Genomic DNA, 23,900 nt, shown 5'->3' with positions numbered 1-23,900 from the left:
CTAAGCAATCAAGGTAAGTCACTATTAATTCATAAAAAGTTTAGAGCAGTGCAACAAGCATCATGAGGGCTGACCCAAGCCTTTCACTATTTTCGCATGCGCTCAGATCCTACAGTGCTTGTCCAGTATATAGTGGACATTCTGTAAGTGTTTCTTGCCGGAGAATGGCCCCTAATCTTATGCTTGCATGAGGATCTAGGACTACCTTATCCCTTACTGCTAATCTCTGTCAGGAACATCTGCTTGTGGAAGTACCACGCTGCTACCTGATCAGTGGGCTTCCCAGACACGCGTGCCCTCCAAAGGTCTGCCTCCCGTCACTCCTCCCCGTACCTGCTCATTGGTTGTGCGTCCTCTAGCCACCAGCACCACATGGAAGCCCGTGAGGCCAGCGACAGGGATGAAGAATAAGCCAGCCACACACATCACTGCCATTCTGATGTCACACAGTTAAGAAGAACAAAAATAACATGATACTGCCTTCCCAAACTACAACCACAGCCACTTTCCCACTGTTACTCAGCTTTCCTTAAACTTTCTAATCTGAATCCACTTCCCAAAGGCCTTGAAGGATACGTGACAGCCGTGCGGACCCCTGAGAGTTCCTCTATGTGGTAGAGGACATAAAGGAGGCCAAAGCCAAACACCCCCATGATGTGCGCTGTCAGCGAAAGGAGGAAGAGGAAGAAGTAACGGTAGTTCCGGCGGCCAATACAGTTGTTCACCCAGGGGCAGTGATGATCAAATTCCTAGGAGAACAAAAAAAAAAAAAAGAGAGAGAGACTAAGAAACACGCAGGACCACAGCATTTGACATGCCTTGTCAAGAGAAATAAATGGCAGAATTTAGGTTTACTTTTAGTAACCGGTGACCGTATTTTCTATTTAATCATAAAATCAACAGACTCATGCAGCTTCTCTTACTGCACAGATCTGTGAGGGAGACCACCCAGAGGACGAGCAAAGGCCAAAGGCAGTTTCTAAAAGCTTATCCTTTAAGTCAAGGAACTCCAAAAAAGATAACTTGTCTCAAGTTTTGCTAAAGAAAAGAGAAAATCATAAAGTAAAAATGAATTTAAAAGTGCTAAAAAAGAAAAATACAGGATACAGAAGAACAAACGGCAAGAAAAAATTTAACAAATTTATTGGCAACAGCTTGATTTCCGTGAAGCTAAGGCTAACATAAAGTTAGGACAGATAAACCAAAAAATGAGCCAACACTGGCAAGTTAGCACTATGAATCTTCATGTCTAGAAGGTAAAGCTTTCTTCCACTAACAAAATATTCATGCTCTGCCTTTCACGGGTACCTCATTACTAACCCTCAGACAGAACTGAGACAGCCCGAGTGAGCCAGAACTATCCTTCACTCAAGGCCAAGGACCCATACTGCAACAGGAAGAAGGCAGGTCACACACCGGCTCTTAGCCCGGGCAAGGTTCTTACCTCCACACAGTTATCACAGACACTGCAGTGGGAACAGCGCGGAGGGCGGTAGAAGCGGCAGGTGGCACACCATTTCATGCGCACCTGGATGCCTTTGATCTCCACTGTTTTATAAAGAGGAGCTCGAAAATCATCTTCCTTGTCCTCATCCTCCTCAGCTGTAGAAAGCAAAAATCCATTTTTCTTTAATAGCAACAATGTCAAAAGACCAAGAATGCAGTGGTACCTAAAAGACAGCTCAGGAGCCAACACTGCAGTGCCACAGGTAAAGCTGCCATCCACAGGCCAGATGTCCTGACCAGTGGCACTTCACGTCCCTGCTGCTCCACTTTTCTTTTTTTTTCTTTTTTTTTTAAAGATTTATTTTATTTTTATTGGAAAGGTGGATATACAGAGAGGAGAGACAGAGAGGAAGATCTTCCGTCCGGTGGTTCACTCCCCAAATGACCACAACGGCCAGTGCTATGCCGATCCGAAGCCAGGAGCCTCTTCCGGGTCTCCCACGCGGGTGCAGGGTCCCAAAGCTTTGGGCCGTCCTCGACTGCTTTCCCAGGCCACAGGCAGGGAGCTGGAAGGGAAGCGGGGCTGCCGGGATTAGAACCGGCGCCTATATGGGATCCCGGGCGTGCAAGGCGAAGACCTTAACCACTTGCGCCATCGCGCTGGGCCCTGCTCCACTTTTCATCCAGCTCCCTGATGAGCTGGGAAGAGCAGCGAAGAGGACCCAATAGCTTGGCCCCTGCTCCCCGAGACCTGGAAGAAGCTCCTTGCTCCAGTTTTCAGCCTGGTCCCGTGCTGGCTGCGGCAACCTTATTTGGGGAGTGAACCAGCAGATGGAAAATCTCTCCTATCTGTAATTCATATTTTCAAATAAATAAATCTTTTAAAAAGCTTCTGAGGTAAATATTATGTACCAGTACGTTAGCCTCAGCTTGGGCACCTGCATCCCAATTAGAGCACTATTCGGAATTTGAGTTACTCCACTTGTATTTCTTTTAAAGATTTATTTATTTTATTGGAAAGTCAGATATACAGAGAGAAGAGACAGAGAGGAAGATCTTCCGTCCAATGATTCACTCCCTGAGTGGCCACAATGTCTGGAGCTGAGCCGATCTGAAGCCAGGAGCCAGGCTGCTGAGGAATTTGGAGTGAACCAACAAATAAGACAATACCTCTTACTTTGACTTCCAAATAAACAAGTCGTTTAAAATGAAATGCTCGGGCCTGGTACAATGGTCCAGTAGCTAATGGGCTGGAACCCATATGGGAGTCGGTTTGTATCCCACCCAGCTCCCTGCTCGTGGCCTGAGAAAGCAGTGAAGGTCAGCCCAAAGCCTTGCAGCCCTGAACCTGCACTGGACACTTGGAAGAAGCTCCTGGCTTCTGGCTTTGGATCAGCTCAACTCTGGCTATTGTGGCCACTTGGGGAGTGAACCAGCAGATGGAATATCTTTCTCTTTATCTCTCCTTCTCTATGTAAATCTGCCTTTCAGGAAAAATAAATAAATCTCTTTTAAAAATAAAATGATTTCTGAGGTAGGGGTTTGGCAGAGGTCGATGCTCCCTGGATACCCACATGCCACCCTGGAGAGCCTGAGTCTGTCCAGTCCTGGGTACTCTGCATCCAGCCGAGCCTCCCACTGCTGCTGACCCCGGAGCGGCAGGGCATGCCACCCACAGGGAAGACCAGGACCAAGACCCAAGCTTCAGGTTTCAGCTGGGCTTAGTCTGGGCTGTTGTAGGCACTGGGGAAATGTACCAATAATAAGCAAATTACAAATGACAGCTTCTTCTTTAAGGAGTCACAGTGCAGTAGGTGAGATCATGAATCAGAATACTGTGAGAGCAGCTCTGTATACAATTTTATAGGAACAGAGGAGGAGGCAATTCTTTCTCCATCGGAAAATGAAGTTGAAGAGAACATGACTCAGCAATGGGCTCTGATATGCCTATGCTAACATTCTATGGTTTACGAATTGTGAATACATTCTCCTATGGAAGCACAGGAGTACTGGCTCCTGGCTTCCCCAGGAACCAGCTCTGGCCACTGTGGCCATCTGGGGAATGAACCAGCAGATGCAAGATTTCCTTCTCTCTTTTTCTATAACTCTTAATATCAAATAAATAAACCAACATAAAGAAAATAATTTATAGGGCACAGCACGGTAGCCAAGTAGCTAAAGTCCTTGCCTTGAACACACCGGAATCCCGTATGGGCACTGGTTCGAATCATGGTGGCCCTGCTTCCCATCCAGCTCCCTGCCTGTGGCCTAGGAAAGCAGTCAAGCCTCAGGATGCTGTACCCGTGTGGGAGAACCAGAGGAAGCTCTTGGCTTCGGATTGGCGCAGCACCGGCTGCTGCAGCCGCTTAGGGAGTGAACCATCAGGCGGAAGAATCTTCCTCTTTGTCTCCACCTCTCTGTATATCTGACTTTCTAATAAAAATAAATAAGTCTTTAAAAAAATTATAAATTTCACTTGCTTGAATTAAATAAGTGAAAAAAATGAAGTGAAGAACAACTGAAGGATCGCACATTGAATGCATCAGAATATATTTCTAGATATGTGGCATATATATATAAACAAATATGCAGCTACATTTAAAAATCTTCCAAATACGGAAAGGAGGGTCCGGCGGCGTGGCCTAGTGGCTAAAGTCCTTGCCTTGAACACGCAGAGATCCCATACGGGCACCGGTTCTAATCCCGGCAACTCCACTTCCCTTCCAGCTCCCTGCTTGTGACCTGGGAAAGCAGTCGAGGACGGCCCAAAGCTTTGGGACCCTGCACCCAGTGGGAGACCCGGAAGAGGTTCCTGGTTCCCAGGTTCGGATCAGCTCAGCACTGGCCATTGTGCTCACTTGGGGAGTGAATCATCGGACAGAAGATCTTCCTCTCTCTCTTCCTCTCTGTATATCTGACTTTGTAATAAAAATAAATAAATCTTTTTTAAAAAATAAGGAAAGGAAATAACGCACAATATCAAGGTGGTTATCTCAAATTTATGGATGATATTGTCTTTTTTACACTTTGTAGATAATGAACATACTACTTATTAGAATCTTATTTATTTATCTGAAAGGCAGAGTGACAGAGAAGAATAAGAAAGAGATCTTCCACTCACTGGTTTACATCACAAATGGCTACCAGCAGCCAGGCTGAGGCAGACCAAAGCTAAACTCCAGGAATACTATCACATCCCAAGTACCTGGGTGTTGTGGGCTGAGGAGTTGATTAGCATTTGTTAAGCTTGGCTCCTGCAGGAAATGGGCTTGGAGGCTAGTGGCACCTTGTCTGTCAGACTCATTAGCATCCGATTGTTCTGCTAGAGGCTTGGGGGAAAGGTATATATGGCTGAATAAAGGGAGGCTGAGAGAGGCCTCTTCCACCACTACTGGTTTCCTGTCGGTGTCTGATTCCCTGACCCTCGCCGCGTCCATGCCACTGGCCCTGCTGGCCAGTACAGGTGGCGCCTAACGTGGGGCACGGCACGGCACAAACATCTGAGGGACCCCTGGACCTGCGAAGGTAAGTTTAGAATTTAAGAATTTTGCAGGGGCATTATTGATTTAATCCCCAGACCCTCTCCCTGCGCTAGGGCACGAGGGACAATCTGAGGGACCCCTGGAACTTTGGAGGGGCATAATTGATTTAATCCCCAGACCTTCTCCCCATTTAGGGGCACGAGGGACAATCTGAGGGACCCCGGAAATGCAGAGGCAAGTTTAGGATTTAACTTTGGAGGGGCATAATTGATTTCATCCCCAGACCTTCTCCCCGTTTAGGGGCATGAGGAACAATCTGAGGGACCCCGGAAATGTAGAGGCAGGTTTAAAAATTTTCGCAGGGACATAAGTAAATTTATCAGGGAGCAATACGCTAAAATGCAGGTAATTAAGGGAGTCCGAGATCTGCTCCACTCACAAGGCACCGACAGTAAGCTTAAGGCCTCGCAGAAGTTCGTTGAAACTATCTGCGACGTATCCCCATGGTTTGCTCTCCTTGTAGCCACCTTTTTCCTCTGGCACTTGGTAAATATTGCTTTGTCATCCCATCAAGCGGTGGTGCATCCCTTCCTTCAAAAATTATCTGTAAGAAGGGGGAGGGAGCCGCAAACCAAAGTAGACAGAAGGAACTCCAAACCAGGGTAACAAAGAAGGAGCTGCAAGCCAGGAATAGTAGACAGAAGGAACATCGAACCAGAATAAGTAGACAGAAGGAATTCCAAACCAGGGCAAATAAGGAAAAGAAACCGCAGAATAGACAAAAGTCTAGAGCAATTGTGCGAAGTAGATTCAGAGTCCTCTTCTGAGGACGAGGAAGGGGTAGAGGATGGAAGTGAGTCTTCCGAGGATCCCCCGCCCATTGGAAGTTTGGCTGAATGCTTTTGCTGGCTGCTTTTTGATTCATCCAGACCTCCAATACCTGACTCTAAGTTTTCTGTTGCCTGGTTGTCCACCTTTTAAATATCTTTATAATATGATCAGGAATAAAAAGTCAAGAAAAATGATTTTACAAAACTTGTCTTCTAGGCTTGCAAATTGTACTTTGGAAGGTCTTTTGTTGTGATAAATGTTTGGCAAGCTAGCTTCATCCGCATATCCATGGCCCGTGGCAACTTTTGGGGTTTTAGAATTCTAAGAAATATAAGTAATACAAGGCAAATCTCTTAAGTTTCATTTGTGATATTTTCAAAAATGTGAAATTTTATCGCAAATAATTTGTTTTAGAAGTAAACTCTAACGCAGTACTAAATTATTTCAAGGTATAAGTTCAATTAATGTGGTATTATATACATAGCATTTTTATAGTTTCAAATAAGTCTTGTGTTTTCGGCTGGTTATCAAATTTCTCACTGCTTTAAATTGGTAAAGGTTTTGTATTTGTTTTAAAGGTATTTGAGTGATGATTCATGTCAATAGCGGAGTCTAATCTATAATGCGTTATACTAACAACAACAAAAACCTTCTTTTACATATTTTTAGCCATCCTTAAAGAGGCATCCAAGAATTCAAGTTTCCAATTCTAGGGTTTCCCTTGGATTTCGTATAAAGCCTGAGGAATGCCAATGGATTTATCTCCCGTTTTGTGGAGACAGTTAATCAGGCTGATTGGATTAAGATTATTGCTAAATGGAGTAAAATTTTGTCCTGTCAAAATGTTGTACACATCTATGGAATTGTGAAAGTTTAAATTTTAGTTTACACACTTTTAATGATTTAGCTCTGCAGTTGTATCTGATTATTCACTATGTATTCTTAGCATAGCTATTTTACTGAAAAGACTAAAATTCGCATTCTGATTATGATAAAAGAATTTCATAATAGTGACTTTTCTCTCTCAAAGTCGTGGTTCAAAGCTATTTACTTCATGGTTTTTCAGCTACTGGTTTCTGGTGAATACTACTACTACTAAGTTTAATTGAGAACAATTTTTTTAAGTCTCCAAAAGTGTGTGTGTGTCTGTGTGTGTGTGCGCGCGCACATGTGTGTCTTAAGGTTTGTCTTCTATATAAGTTGTTTAAAATTGTAATATGTGTTACTGTCTCCTTATTAGTCAGAAAATGTTTTTAGCTTTTTGTGAATTAAGTTTAAACTTCCTGTAGGAAACATTTTGAAAAGCAGGTAAATTTACACATCTGTCTCTTCAGCTATCTGGATCCTTAGCTGCAAACCCAGGACACATAATTTGCATATCAATAGTAAATGCAGGTTGCCTTGAGCTCTGAATTCTGCAGGCACTCCCAGAGCTTTCTGATTAGGACTATGAAAGTATCTAAATAATTTTTAAAACTTTGCTACAAACTCATTTACTTTGAATAAGATTATTATTTCACAGTTTTCACTCTATACTGTCCCCATAAGAGTAAACAACCTGGTATTTCAGACCTAAGACCCCCTTGCTTAACATCCTTAAGGACAAGGTATTATAGAACGTGCCAACTGTACTATCAAGGATTATCTTACTAAAACTAAAAAGGGGGAGTATAGCACTCCCCGAGATCATTTGAACCTTGCATTATTTATCTTAAATTTCCTAACATTGGATGCTGAAGGACGGTCTGCTGCAGATCATCATTAGAATCCATCCCATAAGGAGAAAAGGGTTATGTGATGTGGAAGGATCCCTTGACTGGTCAGTGGCAAGGCCCAGATCCCGTCCTCATGTGGGGGCGAGGTTCAGTTTGTGTTTTCCCAGAAAACGAAAATGGTCCAAGGTGGATTCCTGAGAGGCTTGTCCGGCAAGCTCCTGCTGCTAAGTCTTGTGAAAGCTCGGGTACTATCCAAGATGATGGCATTTGAATAGGAAGATCGACGGGACAAGCAAGTATATTAGACCTTTATATAAGTATATTAGTGTTTGATAAGCACGCCTCTCTTTATCTTTTCTTTGTCTTAATTGAGAGAGGAGTTAGACTGGGTAGTAGGCAGTCGGGGTATTCTGGGTACCCAAGTCATTTTCTCAAATATAAAATTCCCCACCCTGTCTTAGATTCACCAGAGCACGTCTCTTCCAAGGGACAAAGATGCTATTAACATATCAATTCCCCACCTGAAGTATCGGCCACTACCTCTGGCCATTGTGGGAGGGCCTCAGGCTGATCTCTTTATCATTGAAAGGAGAGCAGGAAGAAGTAATACACATCTGCCCTAGGCCTGGAATGTCCTATGTCTGGCACCTTTGTGGCCTTTTGTCCCAAGGCAAAGTGCCATAGAAAGCAGGAATTTTCTTTGTTTATGGATTTCCTGCCAGTTTCTCCTTTAACCAGACTTCAGACTATCTGGTGTGCGACCCCAGTTGTTAGGGGTCTGGCCCAACCTTTATTATACCTCAATTTCTGCCTGTGCTTTTTCTTATCATTCCCCTGTTACCATACAATATACTCAGTCATACAAGCATCTTTTGCTAGACATCTAATGGCCTTTAGAAAATACATCCCAAGTGACACTCATAGTACCTTCTGGAATACCATGTGGGCACCAGTTCTAATTCTGGAAACCCCACTTCCCATCCAGCTCCCTGCATGTGGCCTGGGAAAGCAGCTGAGGATGACCAAAACCCTTGGGACCCTGCATGTGCATGGGAGACGCGGCAGAAGCTCCTGGCTCCTGGCTTCAGACTGGCTCGGCTCTGGCCGTTGCAGACACTTAGCGGGTGAACCATCAGACGGAAGATCTTCCTGTCTCTCCTCCTCTCTGTATATCTGACTTTCTAGTAAAAGCAAATCTTTTTAAAAAATTATTTTTCTTGGAAAGGCAGATATATAGACAGATGGAAAAGGACAGAAAGATCTTCCATCCACTGGCTCACTCCCCAAATGGTCCTAATGGCCAGAGCTGAGCTGATCTGTACCCAGAAGCCAGGAGCATGGTGTGCAAGGTCCCAAGGCTTTGGGCCATCCTCCACTGCTTTCCCAAGCCACAAGCAGGGAGCTGGATGGGACATGGAGTAGCCAGGACACAAACCTGCACTCAATAGAATCCCGACACATCCAAGGTAAGGATTTAGCCCCTGAACCATTGCACCCGGCCCCAGCCAAACTATTTCTTTTTTCAAAGTTAGCCAGGAACACCAAGAGAAATCTTACCTCGAGGGAAAATGCCTGGGTCCATGAAGGTGGCCATGCTGAAATTGGCCAGAACAAACAGAAACATAACTGCATTGTAGATGGGCACTGCAGGTGACACATTCAGGCTGAGTCCTGGACACCTGTATAAACAATAAAGAAAGTAAGGGGCTCCCTCCAATACTCAGTACGCCAACCACTCTCCCAAAGATCTGTAAAGATTCAACACCCTGCCCCCACCACCACCTTTAATGCAATTTACCCTTTGATGTCCCAAACTACCCTCTGTTAAAAAAAAAAAACCTGTTTGTTTACTTACTTATTTCAAAGGCAGAGGAACAGAGATCTTCCATTCACTATTTAACTCCCCTGTCTACAACAGCCAGGGTTGACAGCCCAAAGCAAGAAAGGAAGAACTCCATTTGGGTCTCCCTCATGGGCAGCTAGGACACAAATATTGAGCCGCCATCTACTGCATTCTCAGGAGCATCAGCAAGAAACTGGATCAGGAACACAACAGCTGAGACCAGAACCAACAATTCCCGAGATGGCCTTTACCCTTCCCCTCGAGTGGGCCCAGCTCCCCTGGAAGCCACCTGTTTTAGGTTAAGGTCTAAATCAGTCTCTCCTGTTCTAACCTTTTCCATTAAGGCCTATGAAAATGAACTGCCATCCATTAGTTCACTCCCCAAATACCCACGACAGCCAGAGCTTGGAGGGATAGGGATCTACCAGGCAGGGAAGAAATTAGAAGTCAGAAACTCTGTGACTTCGGCCGTCAGTCACCACCTACCCCCCGGGTCTGCGTGGGCCAGAAGCGGGAAATCAGGAATCTAAGCATGGCTTGACACGCAGGCAACTTCCTCACGAGGCCTCACGTCTCTGCAGGTTCTGAAATCCCTCCAAGGTGAGAATCAGAGACCGCGTAGACGACACTGGCGACACTGCAGCCCCATCCCACTAACCCACACACTGCCCACGGCCTGGGACACCACCCGCCCTGCTCCCTCCCTGGTGCCTCACCCTGTCAAGATATTCCTGAGATTTTTATTCAACTCAAATTTGGTTCTTACAAAATTCTTGAAAAACACATAGACATCAACAAAAATACTATACATTTAAGACTATGAAATGAAGCAGAGGAGTTGGTGAAAAATGGGGAGAAAATAGCAAAATCCTAAGCCCTGTAACAAAAAAGATTTGGTCAAACATATCCAGTTTTGCACGGCATTCAAAAAGACATGCTTTAGGTAAGTTCTTTTGTTTGTTTTAACCAAAAGATTAAGTTCCCTTTCTTTCAGGGTATGAGTCTTCAGGAAGGGGGAACACTTCAGGAGCTCCCCACCCCCGCTGCTGTCTTCCTGATACGATAGTCAGATGTTTCAGAAGAAACTCGGCTGTGCTGCCTGTCTTGTCAGTCAAATCAAACACCTCTCTTCTGACTCAGCTCAGAGCCAACTTGCCACTATAAGCAATGGCCAAATACCCTAATCTGTTTTGTGGCTCAGAACTTAATCTGCAGAATTAGGACAGCATCTGGCCGTGTCCCTTTTATCTAGACCAGTCGGAAAGGAACAATTCCTTGAAGGGAAGAAAGGAGGGACCAGGAGAACAAGACAGTAAGATTCCAGGGAATTAATCCACAACAGTCCTGGATTCTGCCAGGAGGGATGATCCAACCCCATCAAAGCCAAATCACTGTGAAGAGTGATTCAGGACAACCTGGAGGAGCATCACAAAGTGTCACACAAATCCAGAGTCCATTCAGCTATTCATTGAAAGAAATATATAAGCATGTATTTATTATGTTATTTACTATGTATCAGGCTCTTAGATGGGAAATGTCAACTAACAGTTGCCTTCTTTAAATGGACCAGTATGTAACTGGACAAAAAATGATGCTGGCATCAGCACAATGGCTGCAAGGACAACAGACCTTGAGTCACGCTTTTATGCCATCGCCAAATAAGGACCACTGCCGTGAACTCTCTGGTTCAGGGTCTAGGTCCAGGAGAAGGAACTGCCAGTCTCTGAAAGGCCGCACCCCTGGCCTGACCTCCTGGTTTCCTCGGGAGGGAGGGAGGGAGGGAGAGAAACTGAAAACCGGCCATCCAGGTCAGAGCCCCTCCCTAGGCCTGAGCTGCTGCTTCAATTTCCGCCCGCGGAAGCAGAGAACGGGTGACTCACTTGACTGCCGCAGCCTGGGAAGATAATTAGAAGGGAAAAAGAAATCAAATCCTGAGAACACTGAAGAGACCATGATTTAAAAGTCTTATTCCTAGAACTGACCACTGTAGCTCCTCTGGCCTTCCGAGCTTCTGAAAGCAGCGTGGGTCCCCTCCATCCCTGAGGGAGATGAAGAGCAAGGAGATCCATACCTTCCCTCCATCCTCCTCCCACGTCCTGATCCCACTCTGCCTCTGTTTCATTCCCAAAGCAACTTCACAATTTCTTGAGTTTCCTGTCAAACTGCTCCTGAACCTGAATGATTCTTGTTTACTCTACAGCAAACCAACCCAGCTGAAGTATATACTCTAGGAAACGATTTCCAATATCTGCAGCCAAAGACAAGTCTGATCTCCAAATGGCAATCCAGAAATGATGCAAGCAGTTTCAAGGACAGTATTCCATCTTGAATTCAGAGACTCGCTGCTTCCCGGCACAGCACTCTAGCACTGGACATCCCATTACAGGGGGCATGTGTGAACAGGACCTGTCCTGCCAGAGCCCATATTCCAGCTGGCTTGAGGAAGAGTTGTTGCTATGCTACTTCACCAGACTCACAGGTGACCACCCCAAATGGCTTGTCTCAATCTGTTGCCCTTGATGGAAGACGAAGCCAGAGCTGAAGAGGAGCTGTTAGGGCTCGTCCACTGACTACAGCAATAATCACAGAGCTGCAGGAGGTTAGGGAGTGGCCAGCTAGGGCCCAGAAGCCTGACTGACTCACTGGGGGGACTCCCAGCTCTACAACATCGCAGGCAAAACAGGTTCTTCTGCCCGACCATTCAGCACTCTTAATTTCAAAGCCAAATAAAATTGAGGGTGGGTCTCTAAAGCCACAACCCTGAAACCCTGCTTGCTAGTCCTCCCTAACACTTTCTACTATTAAAAAAAAAAAGTTATTTCTCTGGACAGAGAAAGAAATAAGGATCAAGAAGTCTTGGATTTTAATTCTGCCCCAATCAATGCCTCCTATGTAGCTTCAGGCTATCCACAGGACAACTCTTCAACTCTGTGACTTCAGCTACACTGTACCAATATGAGATGAAGACAGTGGTTGAAAAAAAATTTTTAATTCTTTTTTTAATCAGTTGGCTTGGGCCCCGCACGGTGGCCTAGTAGGTAAGTCCTTGCTTTGAACGTGCTGGGATCCCATATGGGCGGTGGTTCTAATCCCAGTGGCCCCACTTCCCATCCAGCTCCCTGCTTGTGACCTGGGAAAACAGTCGAGGACGGCCCAAAGCCTTGGGACCCTGCACCCACGTGGGAGACCTGGAGGAGGTTCCTGGCTCCTGAGTTCGGATCGGGTCAGCTCCGGCCTTGCGGTCACTTCAGGAGTGAATCATCGGATAGAAGATCTTCCTCTCTGTCTCTCCTCCTCTCTCTGTATATCAGACTTTGCAACAAAAATGGATAAATGTTTAGAAAAAAAAATCAGCTTAATTCTTTTTTAAAATCAGTCGACTTAACACTGAGTGCACACAAGAATGACTCGCCATAAGAAAACATTATTAAGCATCACCATCATCAATTATCATTCCAACTCTACCCATTCTTAATTCCACTTCCCTTACCTAAGATACTAAGGAGTCAGGCACACTGAGCCGCGCTAAGTTCCTGAAGAACAGGTCTACGCATTCCTTCAATGCCTAGCATACTACTTCATTTCTGACAGAAAGCTGAAATCAATGTCCTATTTCCTCCTCTTGAAGATCCTCAATTTACAAAGAACTGTTTTCCTAAAAACCCCATGGAAAGAGAATTTCTCCCCTTGTAGATGACTATATTTCTCTGTAAATGCAGCCTCTGCAACCCAGATTTTCAAGGCGCTGAATGCTAGATGTAGGACCCAGCCCTGATTCTTAGATGTAGGCAGGGAAAGAAACCACTGCTCAACTAACGCCCCAAGTCAGGAGTCTACTCCCATCCGACTGGGGTGCCGGCATCCCTGCAGCTGGGGGAGGCGGGGATGGGAGAGAGAATTACTCAACTCTGTGGGTAAAAGAGGTTGAAGCAGCCAGAGGCAAAAACCGAAGCACCAGTTGTGTCATAGATGGCATACAGCACACGGGAAAGACCATCCAGGACTTTGGAACAATCTTAGTTTTTATCTTTGCCTTAGAAAGAACACACCTCCTCCCCACTAAGAAATGGACAGGACACACTGAATTTGCCTAACAGCCCAAACAGACCCAGACTTTCATACACAGCGTCATTTTGACCAGAGCAGGCCTATCCTTTTTTTTTTTTTTTTTTTAATAATAAGACTGAATTTGAAGAGCTCATATAGCTTAAATACAATGCTTTTAGGTTGGCTTCCTCACTACAGAGTGGAAGTAGCAAAATCTACAAAGATTAAACAGAGATTACCAAAATCAGTCTCCTAGCTCCCGAACACTGCCCTCCCTGTCGGTCACAGCCGACCACGACACTACGAAATGCAGCATCTAGAGCCCAACTGGAGGGAAGACGTTTACCCTCCTAAAGAGTAAAAGAAAATAATGAAGTTGGGATCCCACCACTCCCACTTAGTCCTATTACTGTCGAACAGAAGGACTCTGGGGTTAGGCTTCTTGGAGAAGACCCTAACTATTCTATTCCAGTGTCTCAAGGCACAAGTTTACTATTCTTTCGATGTTCAAACCCAAATGGTAGATTCTACTCTTGGCTTTCCCTACTTGACAAAGAAACACACAAGGTAAATTGTTCCTAACTGACTGAGGTCTACACGCCTCCACTAATTATCTCTACTAGCTGAAAGGAACTCTTCTTCCCTCTCCTAGTCCTCTAGGCCCCAAAAGAATTCTCACCTGAGGCTTATTCCAATGTAAAAACAGCCAAGCTTTAACCTGATATGAGAACAGAAGCGCTGCGAAGGAGTTATAAAGACCCAAAGAGGAGCTGCTTCAAAAATAGCCTTCCTTTTGTCTCCAGTTTTCTAGGTTGGACAGCTCTTTAGGCTGCATATGGTTTTATAAAAGGGTGGAGGGGACATTTCTACAAAGAATGAAACCACAAATAGGGTAAAAGCCATGAGGAAACACTTTTTGAGAACAATGGTATGTGAACCTAGAAAACTTATGCTTATCAAGGAACCATTACGGTCAAATTAGAAAAAGAGCAAGAGAGATGAGAATTTTTCAAAACTACGTGATCTGAGGTGATATTTATGTCTCCACAAGGTGGGCCAGGAGACCCCAGGGAAGAAAAGGATCCAGAAATTGGTCCTGTGGTAACTACCATGAGGAAAAAGGCTGTTCTAACTCAGATTAGAGGCAATAGTCCAAACAGCCACTACTACCCCGCAAAGCCCTTTTCCCTGGGGCTGGGACGAGGGAATGACAAAGTAGGTTACAACTATCAGTTAAGAAAATGCCTATGACAGGACAACTCTGTGGGCAAACTGGTATAACCAGCCAAGCACTGAAGGGTTCCAGATTAGTAAGTTAGAACCAGGACTGTGCTTGCCCTGTCTCAGACAGACAGGCTGAGGACACAAAACTACCTTGTCCTGAGTTTCCTAGCTTCTACACACAAGCTGCCCCTCTACCTGCAAAAGCACAGGTGTTAGACCCATCTTCTAGGCAACTCTCCCACAGCAGCATGACTGCTCCAAGGACACTAGGATGCAGCCCTAGGTCAACATTCTGATTCTACATACTGGCCACGACAGTAGACATCAAAATGGGCTGTGGGGCCCGGCGCGGTGGCGCAAGTGGTTAAAGTCCTCGCCTTGCACGCCCGGGATCCCATAATGGGTGCGGTTCTGATCCCGGCAGCCCCGCTTCCCATCCAGCTCCCTGCCTGTGGCCTGGGAAAGCAGTCGAGGACGGCCCAAAGCTTTGGGATCCTGCACCCTGTGGGAAACCCGGAAGATGCTCCTGGCTTTGGATCGGCATAGTATCGGCCATCATGTTCACTTGGGGAGTGAATCATCGGACAGAAGATCTTCCTCTGTCTCTCTCTGTATATCCACCTTTCCAATAAAACATAATAAAAATAAATCTTTAAAAAAAAAAAATGGGCTGTGACATTGAAGACTAACACCTCTTTACACAATGCATGAGGAAGGACAGAATACCAAACATGCTGAGCTTGAGGAAGAGAAAATGATGAAGAAAACAGAACCACACAGAGAAAATCAGGGCTGACTCCAGATCCCCAAGGAGTCAGGTCAGGCTGGACAGCCAGAACTACCAGAATCTGACTTCTACATCTTCCGATAGGTGGAAAGCAACATAATACCCATCCAGCTGAGAATTCATTCTTTCCTCACTTAAAAACTACACAGAGGTAGAGATGTTTCACCTGGTGGCTTGGTTAAGCCATAATTAGGATACCATATCCCCAGAGTGCCCTGGGGTCCAGCACAGTAGCCTAGTGGCTAAATCCTCACCTTGCATGTGCCAGGATCCCATGTGGGCATGGGTTCATGTCCTGACTTCCCAACTTCCAATCCAGTATTCAAGGACGACCCAAAGCCCTGGGAACCTGCACCCATGCGGGAGAACCCAGAAACAGCTTCTGGCTTCGGATCAGCTCAGCTCCAGCTGTTGTGGTCACTTGGGGAGTGAATCAGCAGACAGAAGATCTCTGTATATCTGACTTTCCAATAAAAATAAACATATCTACCAAAAAAATTAAAAAAAAAAAAGAGTGCCTGCTGCAAGTCCCGGCTCGCGCTAGCTGGGTCTCGCCGGAGTTCCTGGCTTTCAGCTTCGGCCTTGCCCAGTCCGGAGTGCTGCAGGATTCTGGGGACTGAGCCAAGGGATGCGAGTTCTACTTCACTGTCTGCCTCTCAAATATAAAGTAAAAATAAAAACTGGATTAAAAAAAAAGCACATCAGTATTACTCTGCTGACTCTTGTGGCCAACCCATATTCTTAGAATTCCTTTTAGCATCTGAAGTTCAACTTGCATTGGGGGGGGGTTGTCTTCCTTTCCTTCCACTTCAAATTTAATTTCTGCCTAACTACCCTGACCTCAACAATTCCAGCTTCAATTCATTCTTACTTTTATTCCCCAACATTTCTTCTTCTTCTTCCCAGGAATCCCACACGGCTCCAAATAGCACCCCACAAACAGCCATGAGTTTGGACCTTAGCAAAGTGAACTTGCCAGAAGCTCTAAGCACACTGATGGTTCCAACGCTGCAACTGGAGTGCTAACTCACAACTCCACAGTGCACGGCTCGGAAGCCTAGTCATGCTCATTTCTAAACTGTTAACAGCAAAGCTGCCTGCCTGGTGGCCAACAGCTATATTACCAGAGATAAAGAGTAAACAGAACTGGTACCATGGGGCAGTGGGCGAGGTTAAACCATCGCCTGATATGTGGACATCCCATATTAGGAGCACCAGTTCAATTTTTGCCCACTTTGCTTCCACGCAGCTTCCCACTAATGTACATGGGAATGCAGCAGAAGCTGGCTCAGGTCCTGGGGCCCTGACCCCCATTCGGGAGACCTGAGGGGGTTGCTGGCTCCTGGCTTCGGCCTGGCCCAGTCCAGCCTGTTGCAGCTATCTGGGGAGTGACCTAGAGGAGGGAGGAGAGCGCTCTCTCCCTTTATCCTTCTGTCTTTATAATAGAAAGAAGAATGAAAGGAGAAAGGAAAAGGGAAAAAGTAAACCAGTCCCCTTCAGCACCAAGTAGATAAGTAAAGTCTGAAGATTCTAGATGGGAAAACCAAGTGCTGTCCCCAATAGAACTAGGGAATGAGGGCACAATTGGTCATTTCCTTCAGCAGGGATTCTTGGAGCTTTCTCCTCCTAAATAAAATCTGTCCTTTCCCAGGAGCTTTCATTTCTCCAGGCCTCAGATCTTAAAGAGCACAAGGCCAATCATCGGAACAACAGCCACGGCCCAAATACTCCTAGTGGCTTACCTAGTGCTCAGCTTCTATGATCACAAGCCTAAACAGGAGACATCCCGGATGTCATGACTGACTGCCATGGTGGTCAGAAGTCTTTAGTCTAGCTGAGTTCTCTTTCTCTTACAATATATTGCTTAAGCTGCTTCAAGTCTCCCTGGTGGCGGTTTCCTCGACTTCCTTCCTAGTTTAGGATCATCTAACGATGCAGCTGAGTAGGAAAATACACAGACATCTGTGATTCCAAAGGAACTGAAAAGGGGGAAGGGAGAGTTAACAAAGTGAAACTTGTAACAAGGCTAAAAGGATAGGTTTCTTCCTCACTGTTCTTTTGTACCTTTAGGATTTGGGTTTACTTGTATCAGATACGAAGCACTAGCAAAACTCAAGAGAAAAGCTAGGGGCTTGGTGCACGGTAGCCTACTTGCTAGTCTTTGCATGCACCAAGATCCCATATGGGTGCCGGTTCTAATCCCGGCTGCTCCATTTCCCATCCAGCTCCCTGCTTGTGGCCTGGGAAAGCAGTCGAGGACGGCCCAAGGCCTCGGGACCCTGAACATGCATGGGAGACCCAGAAGAAGCTCCTGGCTCCTGGCTTTGGATTGGCAGAGCTCCAGCCATTGCAGCCACTTGGGGAGTGAATCAGTGGATGGAAGATCTTCCTCTGTCTCTCTGTATATCTGACTTTCCAATTTAAAAATAAATAAATAAGTGTTTAAAAAAAAAAAAGAGAGAGACAAGAGACAAAGTTAGCTTCCTCACCTTCCACGGCGCACCCCATCCCCACTCTCCAAACCACCACTCTGAGGAAACTCACGTAAAAGCAAAGAAGAGTGTTGTAGCTCCCACTAAGAAGATGGCGGCTGCTGAGACCGGGACATACTTGCTGGGTTTGAACCTCTTTCCAGACTCTGCGGGCATGTTGGAGCTCTGAAGGGAGATGTGCCCTGCCGCATAGCCCAGGCCCACACAGTGGCAGAACGGGCAAGAAAATAGGATGAAGGGAACAGAGAGAGTACAGACGAAAACCAGGGAAACCAAAAATGTGCAATGATCACCCTTCCCCCTCCCAAACCAAACTGAAGGTCAGAAGATGTCAAGTGAGGCAAAGCACATGGGAGGGGGAAAGGCGAGTCCAGAGGGGGATTAACCACTGCCCCGGAACCAGACGCGAGATGCGGCTACGCTCAGGCACCGGAGACAAACAGCAGGCTGTCCACATGCACGCGGCTGCAGGTAGAGAGCATGGGCAGTCAAGGAGCTCAGGGTGCAGCTCATGGACGGAGGCAGCTCCTCAGGAGGAAAGACAGCGAGAACAACAAGGTAGGGCAGGAAACTGAGCAAGCAAGAAAATCCTGTGGGGACACAGCAGATTCCGCCACGACTCCCACACTTCCACAAGACGTGAGCAGCACCACAAACAGGTGCGCCCTGCGTATTTTAATCCAGGAGGGAACCGGAGGTCCCTTCCACCTTGAAAGAGAAGCTGTTGGCACTGCAGTCCTTGCCCCTTCTTGGCAGTCTTCTCAATGCCACCACTCCCACAGGTGGACTTGACCAGGACTCGGAGTCTGGCAATGGTAGCTTTACTTCATTTGTTCCTCTTGATGTTTAATGCTGGGTTACAACTGTTACAAGGTTGAGTTGTAAATCTCTTTTCCTTGAAGGGAGAAGGAAAACAGACAGCAAGCTTGTATGTTTACAGATTTCTTGTTATTCCCAAGCCCTTCAAGGGCTTTGTTTCCTATAGAATCCATGCAAAACTGAAAGGAAACTTAAAATCCTTGAAGCCATTTCTTCCCAAAAAGCAGAATAAGATGCAGAAATCAATTCCAACTGATACTCTGAAAGATTACTCGGGATGAAAGCCAAAGTTCCAAAGACGTCCCTGATCCCAGGTTAGTTCATCTCTGATCTTCCTTTTTCAATCCTGGGCTTTCCAGAGAGAGTTCGACCGAGTTACGGTGCCTCACCTGCAGAAAAAAAAAGTATATATCTTTAAAAATCCTTCCAGGGCATTTCTCAACGAGAAGACTAGAGGTTCCAAGGCTATTCTTTTTTGTTTGTTTGTTTTGTTTTTTAAAGGTCTTTTGAAAGCAGTATTATTTTCCATTTCTCTTACATGTGTGTGGGAAAGGACTCTGAATTGAGAGAGAAAATGGAGTTAAAATCCTTGACTGGTCCAAGTGTTACTCAGACGGGAACAGGGAGCACATGGATTTACCAGGTCTAAAGTCATCAAAGGACCAGCTCCCAGAAGAGCCCATCTCCTCTGCCACCAACAAGTGGCAGCAGACACAAGGGCTACAGCAGTAAGGGGACATCTTAGAGCAGGGATTTCTCTTTGAACAATGAATATTTATTGCTATGATGAAAAAATGAAAAAAAGCAACTCAATATTAGGGCAGCAGGTCTCATTTCTCATCCCTTCTCCCTCCAGGTTTATCAGTGAGGCTCCTGACGCGGCAGAAGGTCACGTCTGGTCTGCTGGGATCACCCACTACAGGCCCTTGCACTGAGGAGACGCCTCTCTGAGAAACCCAGTCGGCCAGAGGGTCGTACTTTTCTCCCCAATTAAAAAGGTTTTCATTCTGACATTGGCCTTGTAGGAAGTGAAGTGAGCCCCACCTACTCCAAAATGATTAAAAGTAACAATTATTTCTGTTGATGACAGTAACAAAATAACATCAGCACCCTGATTTTACAGGCTGCTTTTCATCTAGTGATCTCAAAGCACTTTACTCACATTATCTGGTGACACAGTCCCTTATCCCACTCAATAAAATTGAGGGCTAGGGAAGGCCTGAGGCCATGCCAATGAATCACCCAAGTTCACAGGCCCCTTTGCTGCCAAACCCTTTCTACCTCTTGTTTATCCACTAGACAACTTGAAATCTGCAGACCACAAATTTTACTTGAGCTAGTCTTTTAAAACAAACCAGTTTCATACCCCTCAAGCAGTCTAGTATTTCTTAATGCCACAAGTAGAGATTAAAAATATCAGAAGACTTGGATAGCGAAATACAAATGTGCCCTGAAATTTATCACTTCCCCTCTCACCTGTGGCATGGGAAGCAAAGGGACTTTCTTTCAAGATTCATCACTTTTTAAAATAAGGCTCTAAGAGCAGACATTTGGGGAAACAGTTAAGATGCTGCTTGGATGGAAAGTGGCCCAAGTCCTTGGGCTCCTGTACCCACAGGGGGACCCTGAAGAAGCTCCTGGCTTCAGATCAGCTCAGCTTCGGCTGTTGGTCCATCTGAGGAGTGACCAGTAGACGGAAGATCTCTGACTCTCTATTACCTCTGCCTTTCAAATAAAAACAAACAAATCTTTGCCCCGCTCCCCCCCTAAAATGTGCTACTTGAACCCCTGCATCCCTAGTGGAGCTCCTCTGCTTTCAGTTTGCTGCTCTCAGGCACCTGCCTCAACCACGTGGGTCCCTGTCACCCACAGGAGCTCTGGGTGCACTTCAGGACTCCCACACGCCTGCGCCTTTCTGAGGATGAACCAGCGGATGGGAGGTCTGTCCCTGTGCCACTGCCATCTCATTGTTTTTCAAGAAAATAAAAAAAAAATATTCTAAGAGAAGGGGGCAAGATAAACACGTAAGCACTCCCTGGGTATAACAGGGACACACCGAGTCTTGGCAGAACAATCTACCGCTGACACCGGAGGGAGACAGCCACGGTCCACACAGACATTAAAAACCAGTGCACAAGCGCGCGTGTGCCATGCTGAGGCACACACTCACTCCGAGAATGAAAACAGGCACATATAAAGCCAAAACACGGGACGTGCAGTTTGAGAGCTTTCATAAAATTGAAGTCAAGGACCTCCCCAGGGAGTGGAGGGGTAAGAAGAGTACCACCAACACAGACGCCGCTCCTTGAAACCAAGCGCTGTACCAGCACCACACGCAAACTCTGAAATTACAGTCACTGGGGCACCATGGCACAACCCACGTCCAGGATCAGGAAAAGATCCGCAGCTTTAATACGTTTAATACGTTTTATCACGGGGCAATATAGTTCTTGTAAACATTTGATGGGTTCTATGGAATGGCCTATAATGAGTATTCAAAAGAGATCTGACCCGGGACAGAAAGGATAAATTGGATAAAAGGTGGGAGTGTAGTAAACACCAAACCTGGTCAAGATGGCATTAACCAGGAAGTGGCAAACACAAGGCCGAGAAATGGTCTGGAGCTCAAGGCAGATCTGATCTAACGAACGCTCTCGATAACTTGACGCCACCGGCTTACTTCCCAACGGCAGCAGTGTGTTCACTCCCACCCTAGACACTGCCACCCTCTCGTCCCCGGGGGCAGGAGGAGTACTTTAGGTAAAATACTGGCGAACGCATTCTAACTCCACTTGTTAAAAAAAAAAAAAAAAAAAGTACAAAGTGCTAGAAGCGCGGAGCACTCGGCCGGTTGGGGTAAGAGGGTGAAAGGCTGGAGCCAAAATAACTGGGCAAAGTGGGGGTGGGGGCAGGACCCGAAACGCGCAGCCCCACGACGAGGAGGGGGCACCGCACCGAAGACGAACGTCCGGGCCAAGAGGGGATGCCCGCTCACACCGAGTGGGGACGGGCTCCAGCACAGCGGCAGGGCCCCGCTGGGGCTCGGGGGCGGCCGGGGCGGCCAGGGCCAGGGGCGGCGGCCGGGCGCCAGGCTCCCGGGAACCGCAGTCCCGAGCCGGCCGGCCCCCGCACGGACCGGCCCGCTCGCCGTCCGTTTCAGGGTGGGGAGTGCCCCCTCGCTGGCCGGCCGCGGTGAGGGGATGACCCGGCCCCAAGTAGGGATGGGGCCTTGACCGCCTCTCCCCGCCACCCCGCTCCGGGCCCCTGCTTTCCTAGAGGTCACTCTCCCCTCCCTCCGCACCGGCCGGCACTTCCGGTTCCGCAAGGGGGGCCGGCGTCCCCGGGACTCACCCCGAGCGCGGCGGCCGTCCCCGCCGCCGCCGCCGTCCTTGTCCCCGCCGCCTCCCGGCAGTGCCGTCCGGCTCTGGCCCTCGCACGCTCCAGGCCCGCCCCGCTCCCCGCGCGCTCCCGCCTGGCGACGCTGGTCGGCGAGCCGGCGCGCGGCCGCGGCCCTCAGCGCCGGGGCTCGCGCCCTCCCCGCGCTCCCATTGGCTCCCTGGCCCGGGCGCGCGCGGCGTCTCGCGCGGGGCACGTTTCTCTCATTCATGCGGCTCGGGCCGTCGCGCCCGCCCCGGCTCCTTCTCCCATTCACGCTCCGGCGCGTGCGCGAGAGCCTCGGCGACCGCGGCGACCTCGCCGTCTGATTGGCTGCGGAAGCGCAGCGCCGTACGCACGCCAGGAAACGGGGACGCGCGCGCAAGGGCGTCGGGGTGTCCGCCGACGACTAGGCAGGGTCGGGCAGGGCGAGTGAGCGGGAGTCAGGAATGAGGAAATGCCCAGGAGATTCTACTCGGGACCCTGCGCCTCGTTGACTGTCGCTACCGTAGCCAGACACAAAACCCTCGGGAATAGGAAGGAGTTGCGCGTGCGTGCCGGAAGTCGTCCAAAGGCAGCAGCGCCCCCTTCGACTTGGCCGAGCCCCCTCCGCGTTAACGTGGTGCAGTCCAGACAGGCTTCCGGCCTGACCAATGACGGACGGCTCTGCGGGCTTCCTGCTTCGCCCCGCTCGGGCATTGGCCAGCTGCTGGGTGACCCAGCAGGCCTCCCGCGGCAGCGTCCCCGGCCCCTTCTGAGGGCAAAAACTTTATTTAAAACAACATTAGAGAAGTACTGGACCCTGGCAGTGCCCTGCGCGCCAGCCCAGTTGCGGGCAGTGGAGTGGCCACGGGGACACCCGGACTTGGGACGAGCCGGTGTGGACGGGGAGGGAGAAGGAGAGCCTGGGGTGACGGGGTGGCGCCTGAGGACGAGCCCGAGGCCCCCCGTCCGGTGGGAGCGGACCCGAGTCCAGCCTGAGGAGGACGAGCCCGGGGCCTCCCTTCCGGCTAGGAACGGACCCGAGGCTGCCGGTCTGGTGGGAGCGGACCCGAGTCCAGCCTGAGGACGAGCCCGAGGCCGCCCGTCCGCCTCGGAACGGATCCGAGGCCGCCCGACCTTCTAGAAGCTGGCTCTTGGCATCCCACCGTGGCACCGGGAATGGGGCGCCCGCACCCGTGACCTCACCTAGTTTGAGCATAGAAGCAGAAAAAAATGAAACGCCTGTCTAAAATAGCTCCTGTCCCCGGGGAGCGGCCGGCCAGTCTTAGGTGGCTCGCGGTGTTACACTTTTTTGCTGTTAATGAGCCCCAGACAGCGGTGAAGCCAATAGCGATGCCAGCTCTGGCCCGTTTATCTCTCGAAAGCGAACCCTGGCTGTTGAATGAAGTAGACCGACCTTCCGCTTTGCTGGAGCTGAGGTTCCTCACCTGTGAAAGATGGTTCATCATCTTCCTGGTGTAAATGTGGCTCTGGCCTTTCAACATTAGTCATCAGGGCAAAGGACAGAGACCTACCATGTCTTGGTTTCTGAAGTTCCGCCCTGTGCCTTCCCTGACAGGGCATATGTCATCGGGTCTATTTGGTTCTTGTCAAGGGTTTCCATCCAGCCTTTGTTGCAACATACGGGAAGAGTGCTTTGTAATGAGTATGTATTTTTTTTTTTTTTAATCTTCCGGAGTGGGTGGGGAACATCCAACCCTCAGGTGCTGGAAGACCAGTGAAATTATTGGATGTGGCCCTGCCAAGGCAACCTTAGGCAGGACTCAAAATTCAGCAAATCTATAGCAGGCTTATTTTTTAAGTTCATGATGTTGTATGCCCCACGAATGATGTAAG

General features: G+C 47.9%; 1 protein-coding gene across 6 annotated transcripts in view; it reads right to left on the bottom strand.

Annotated features, from left to right (window-relative positions):
- The window catches only part of ZDHHC5 (zinc finger DHHC-type palmitoyltransferase 5), a 31,868-nt gene extending 8,205 nt beyond the window's left edge, over positions 1-23,663 (bottom strand). For 2 of the 6 annotated variants that reach the window (XM_041003972.1, XM_041003977.1), the window contains exons 1-6: positions 22,038-22,121; positions 17,920-19,075; positions 9,032-9,153; positions 1,445-1,602; positions 577-749; positions 334-436 (exon numbers count right to left, since the gene is read on the bottom strand). In XM_041003972.1, the coding sequence (XP_040859906.1) occupies positions 334-436; positions 577-749; positions 1,445-1,602; positions 9,032-9,153; positions 17,920-18,023 (660 nt within the window). In that variant the 5' untranslated portion in view covers positions 18,024-19,075; positions 22,038-22,121. Of the gene's footprint in view, positions 1-333; positions 437-576; positions 750-1,444; positions 1,603-9,031; positions 9,154-17,919; positions 20,267-21,251; positions 21,738-22,037; positions 22,122-23,578 lie in introns of those variants that run through there. The other 4 variants (XM_041003974.1, XM_041003975.1, XM_041003976.1 and 1 more) reach the window with 4 other exon arrangements.
- Positions 23,664-23,900: the final 237 nt, after the last annotated feature.

The sequence above is a fragment of the Ochotona curzoniae genome, unplaced genomic scaffold, assembly GCF_017591425.1.
Source record: "Ochotona curzoniae isolate NIBS_2020 unplaced genomic scaffold, NIBS_Ocur_1.0 scaffold_3171, whole genome shotgun sequence".
Lineage (NCBI taxonomy): Eukaryota > Metazoa > Chordata > Mammalia > Lagomorpha > Ochotonidae > Ochotona > Ochotona curzoniae.
Note: the sequence above shows the minus strand (reverse complement) of the source record. Positions and strands in the feature narration are given on the sequence as shown.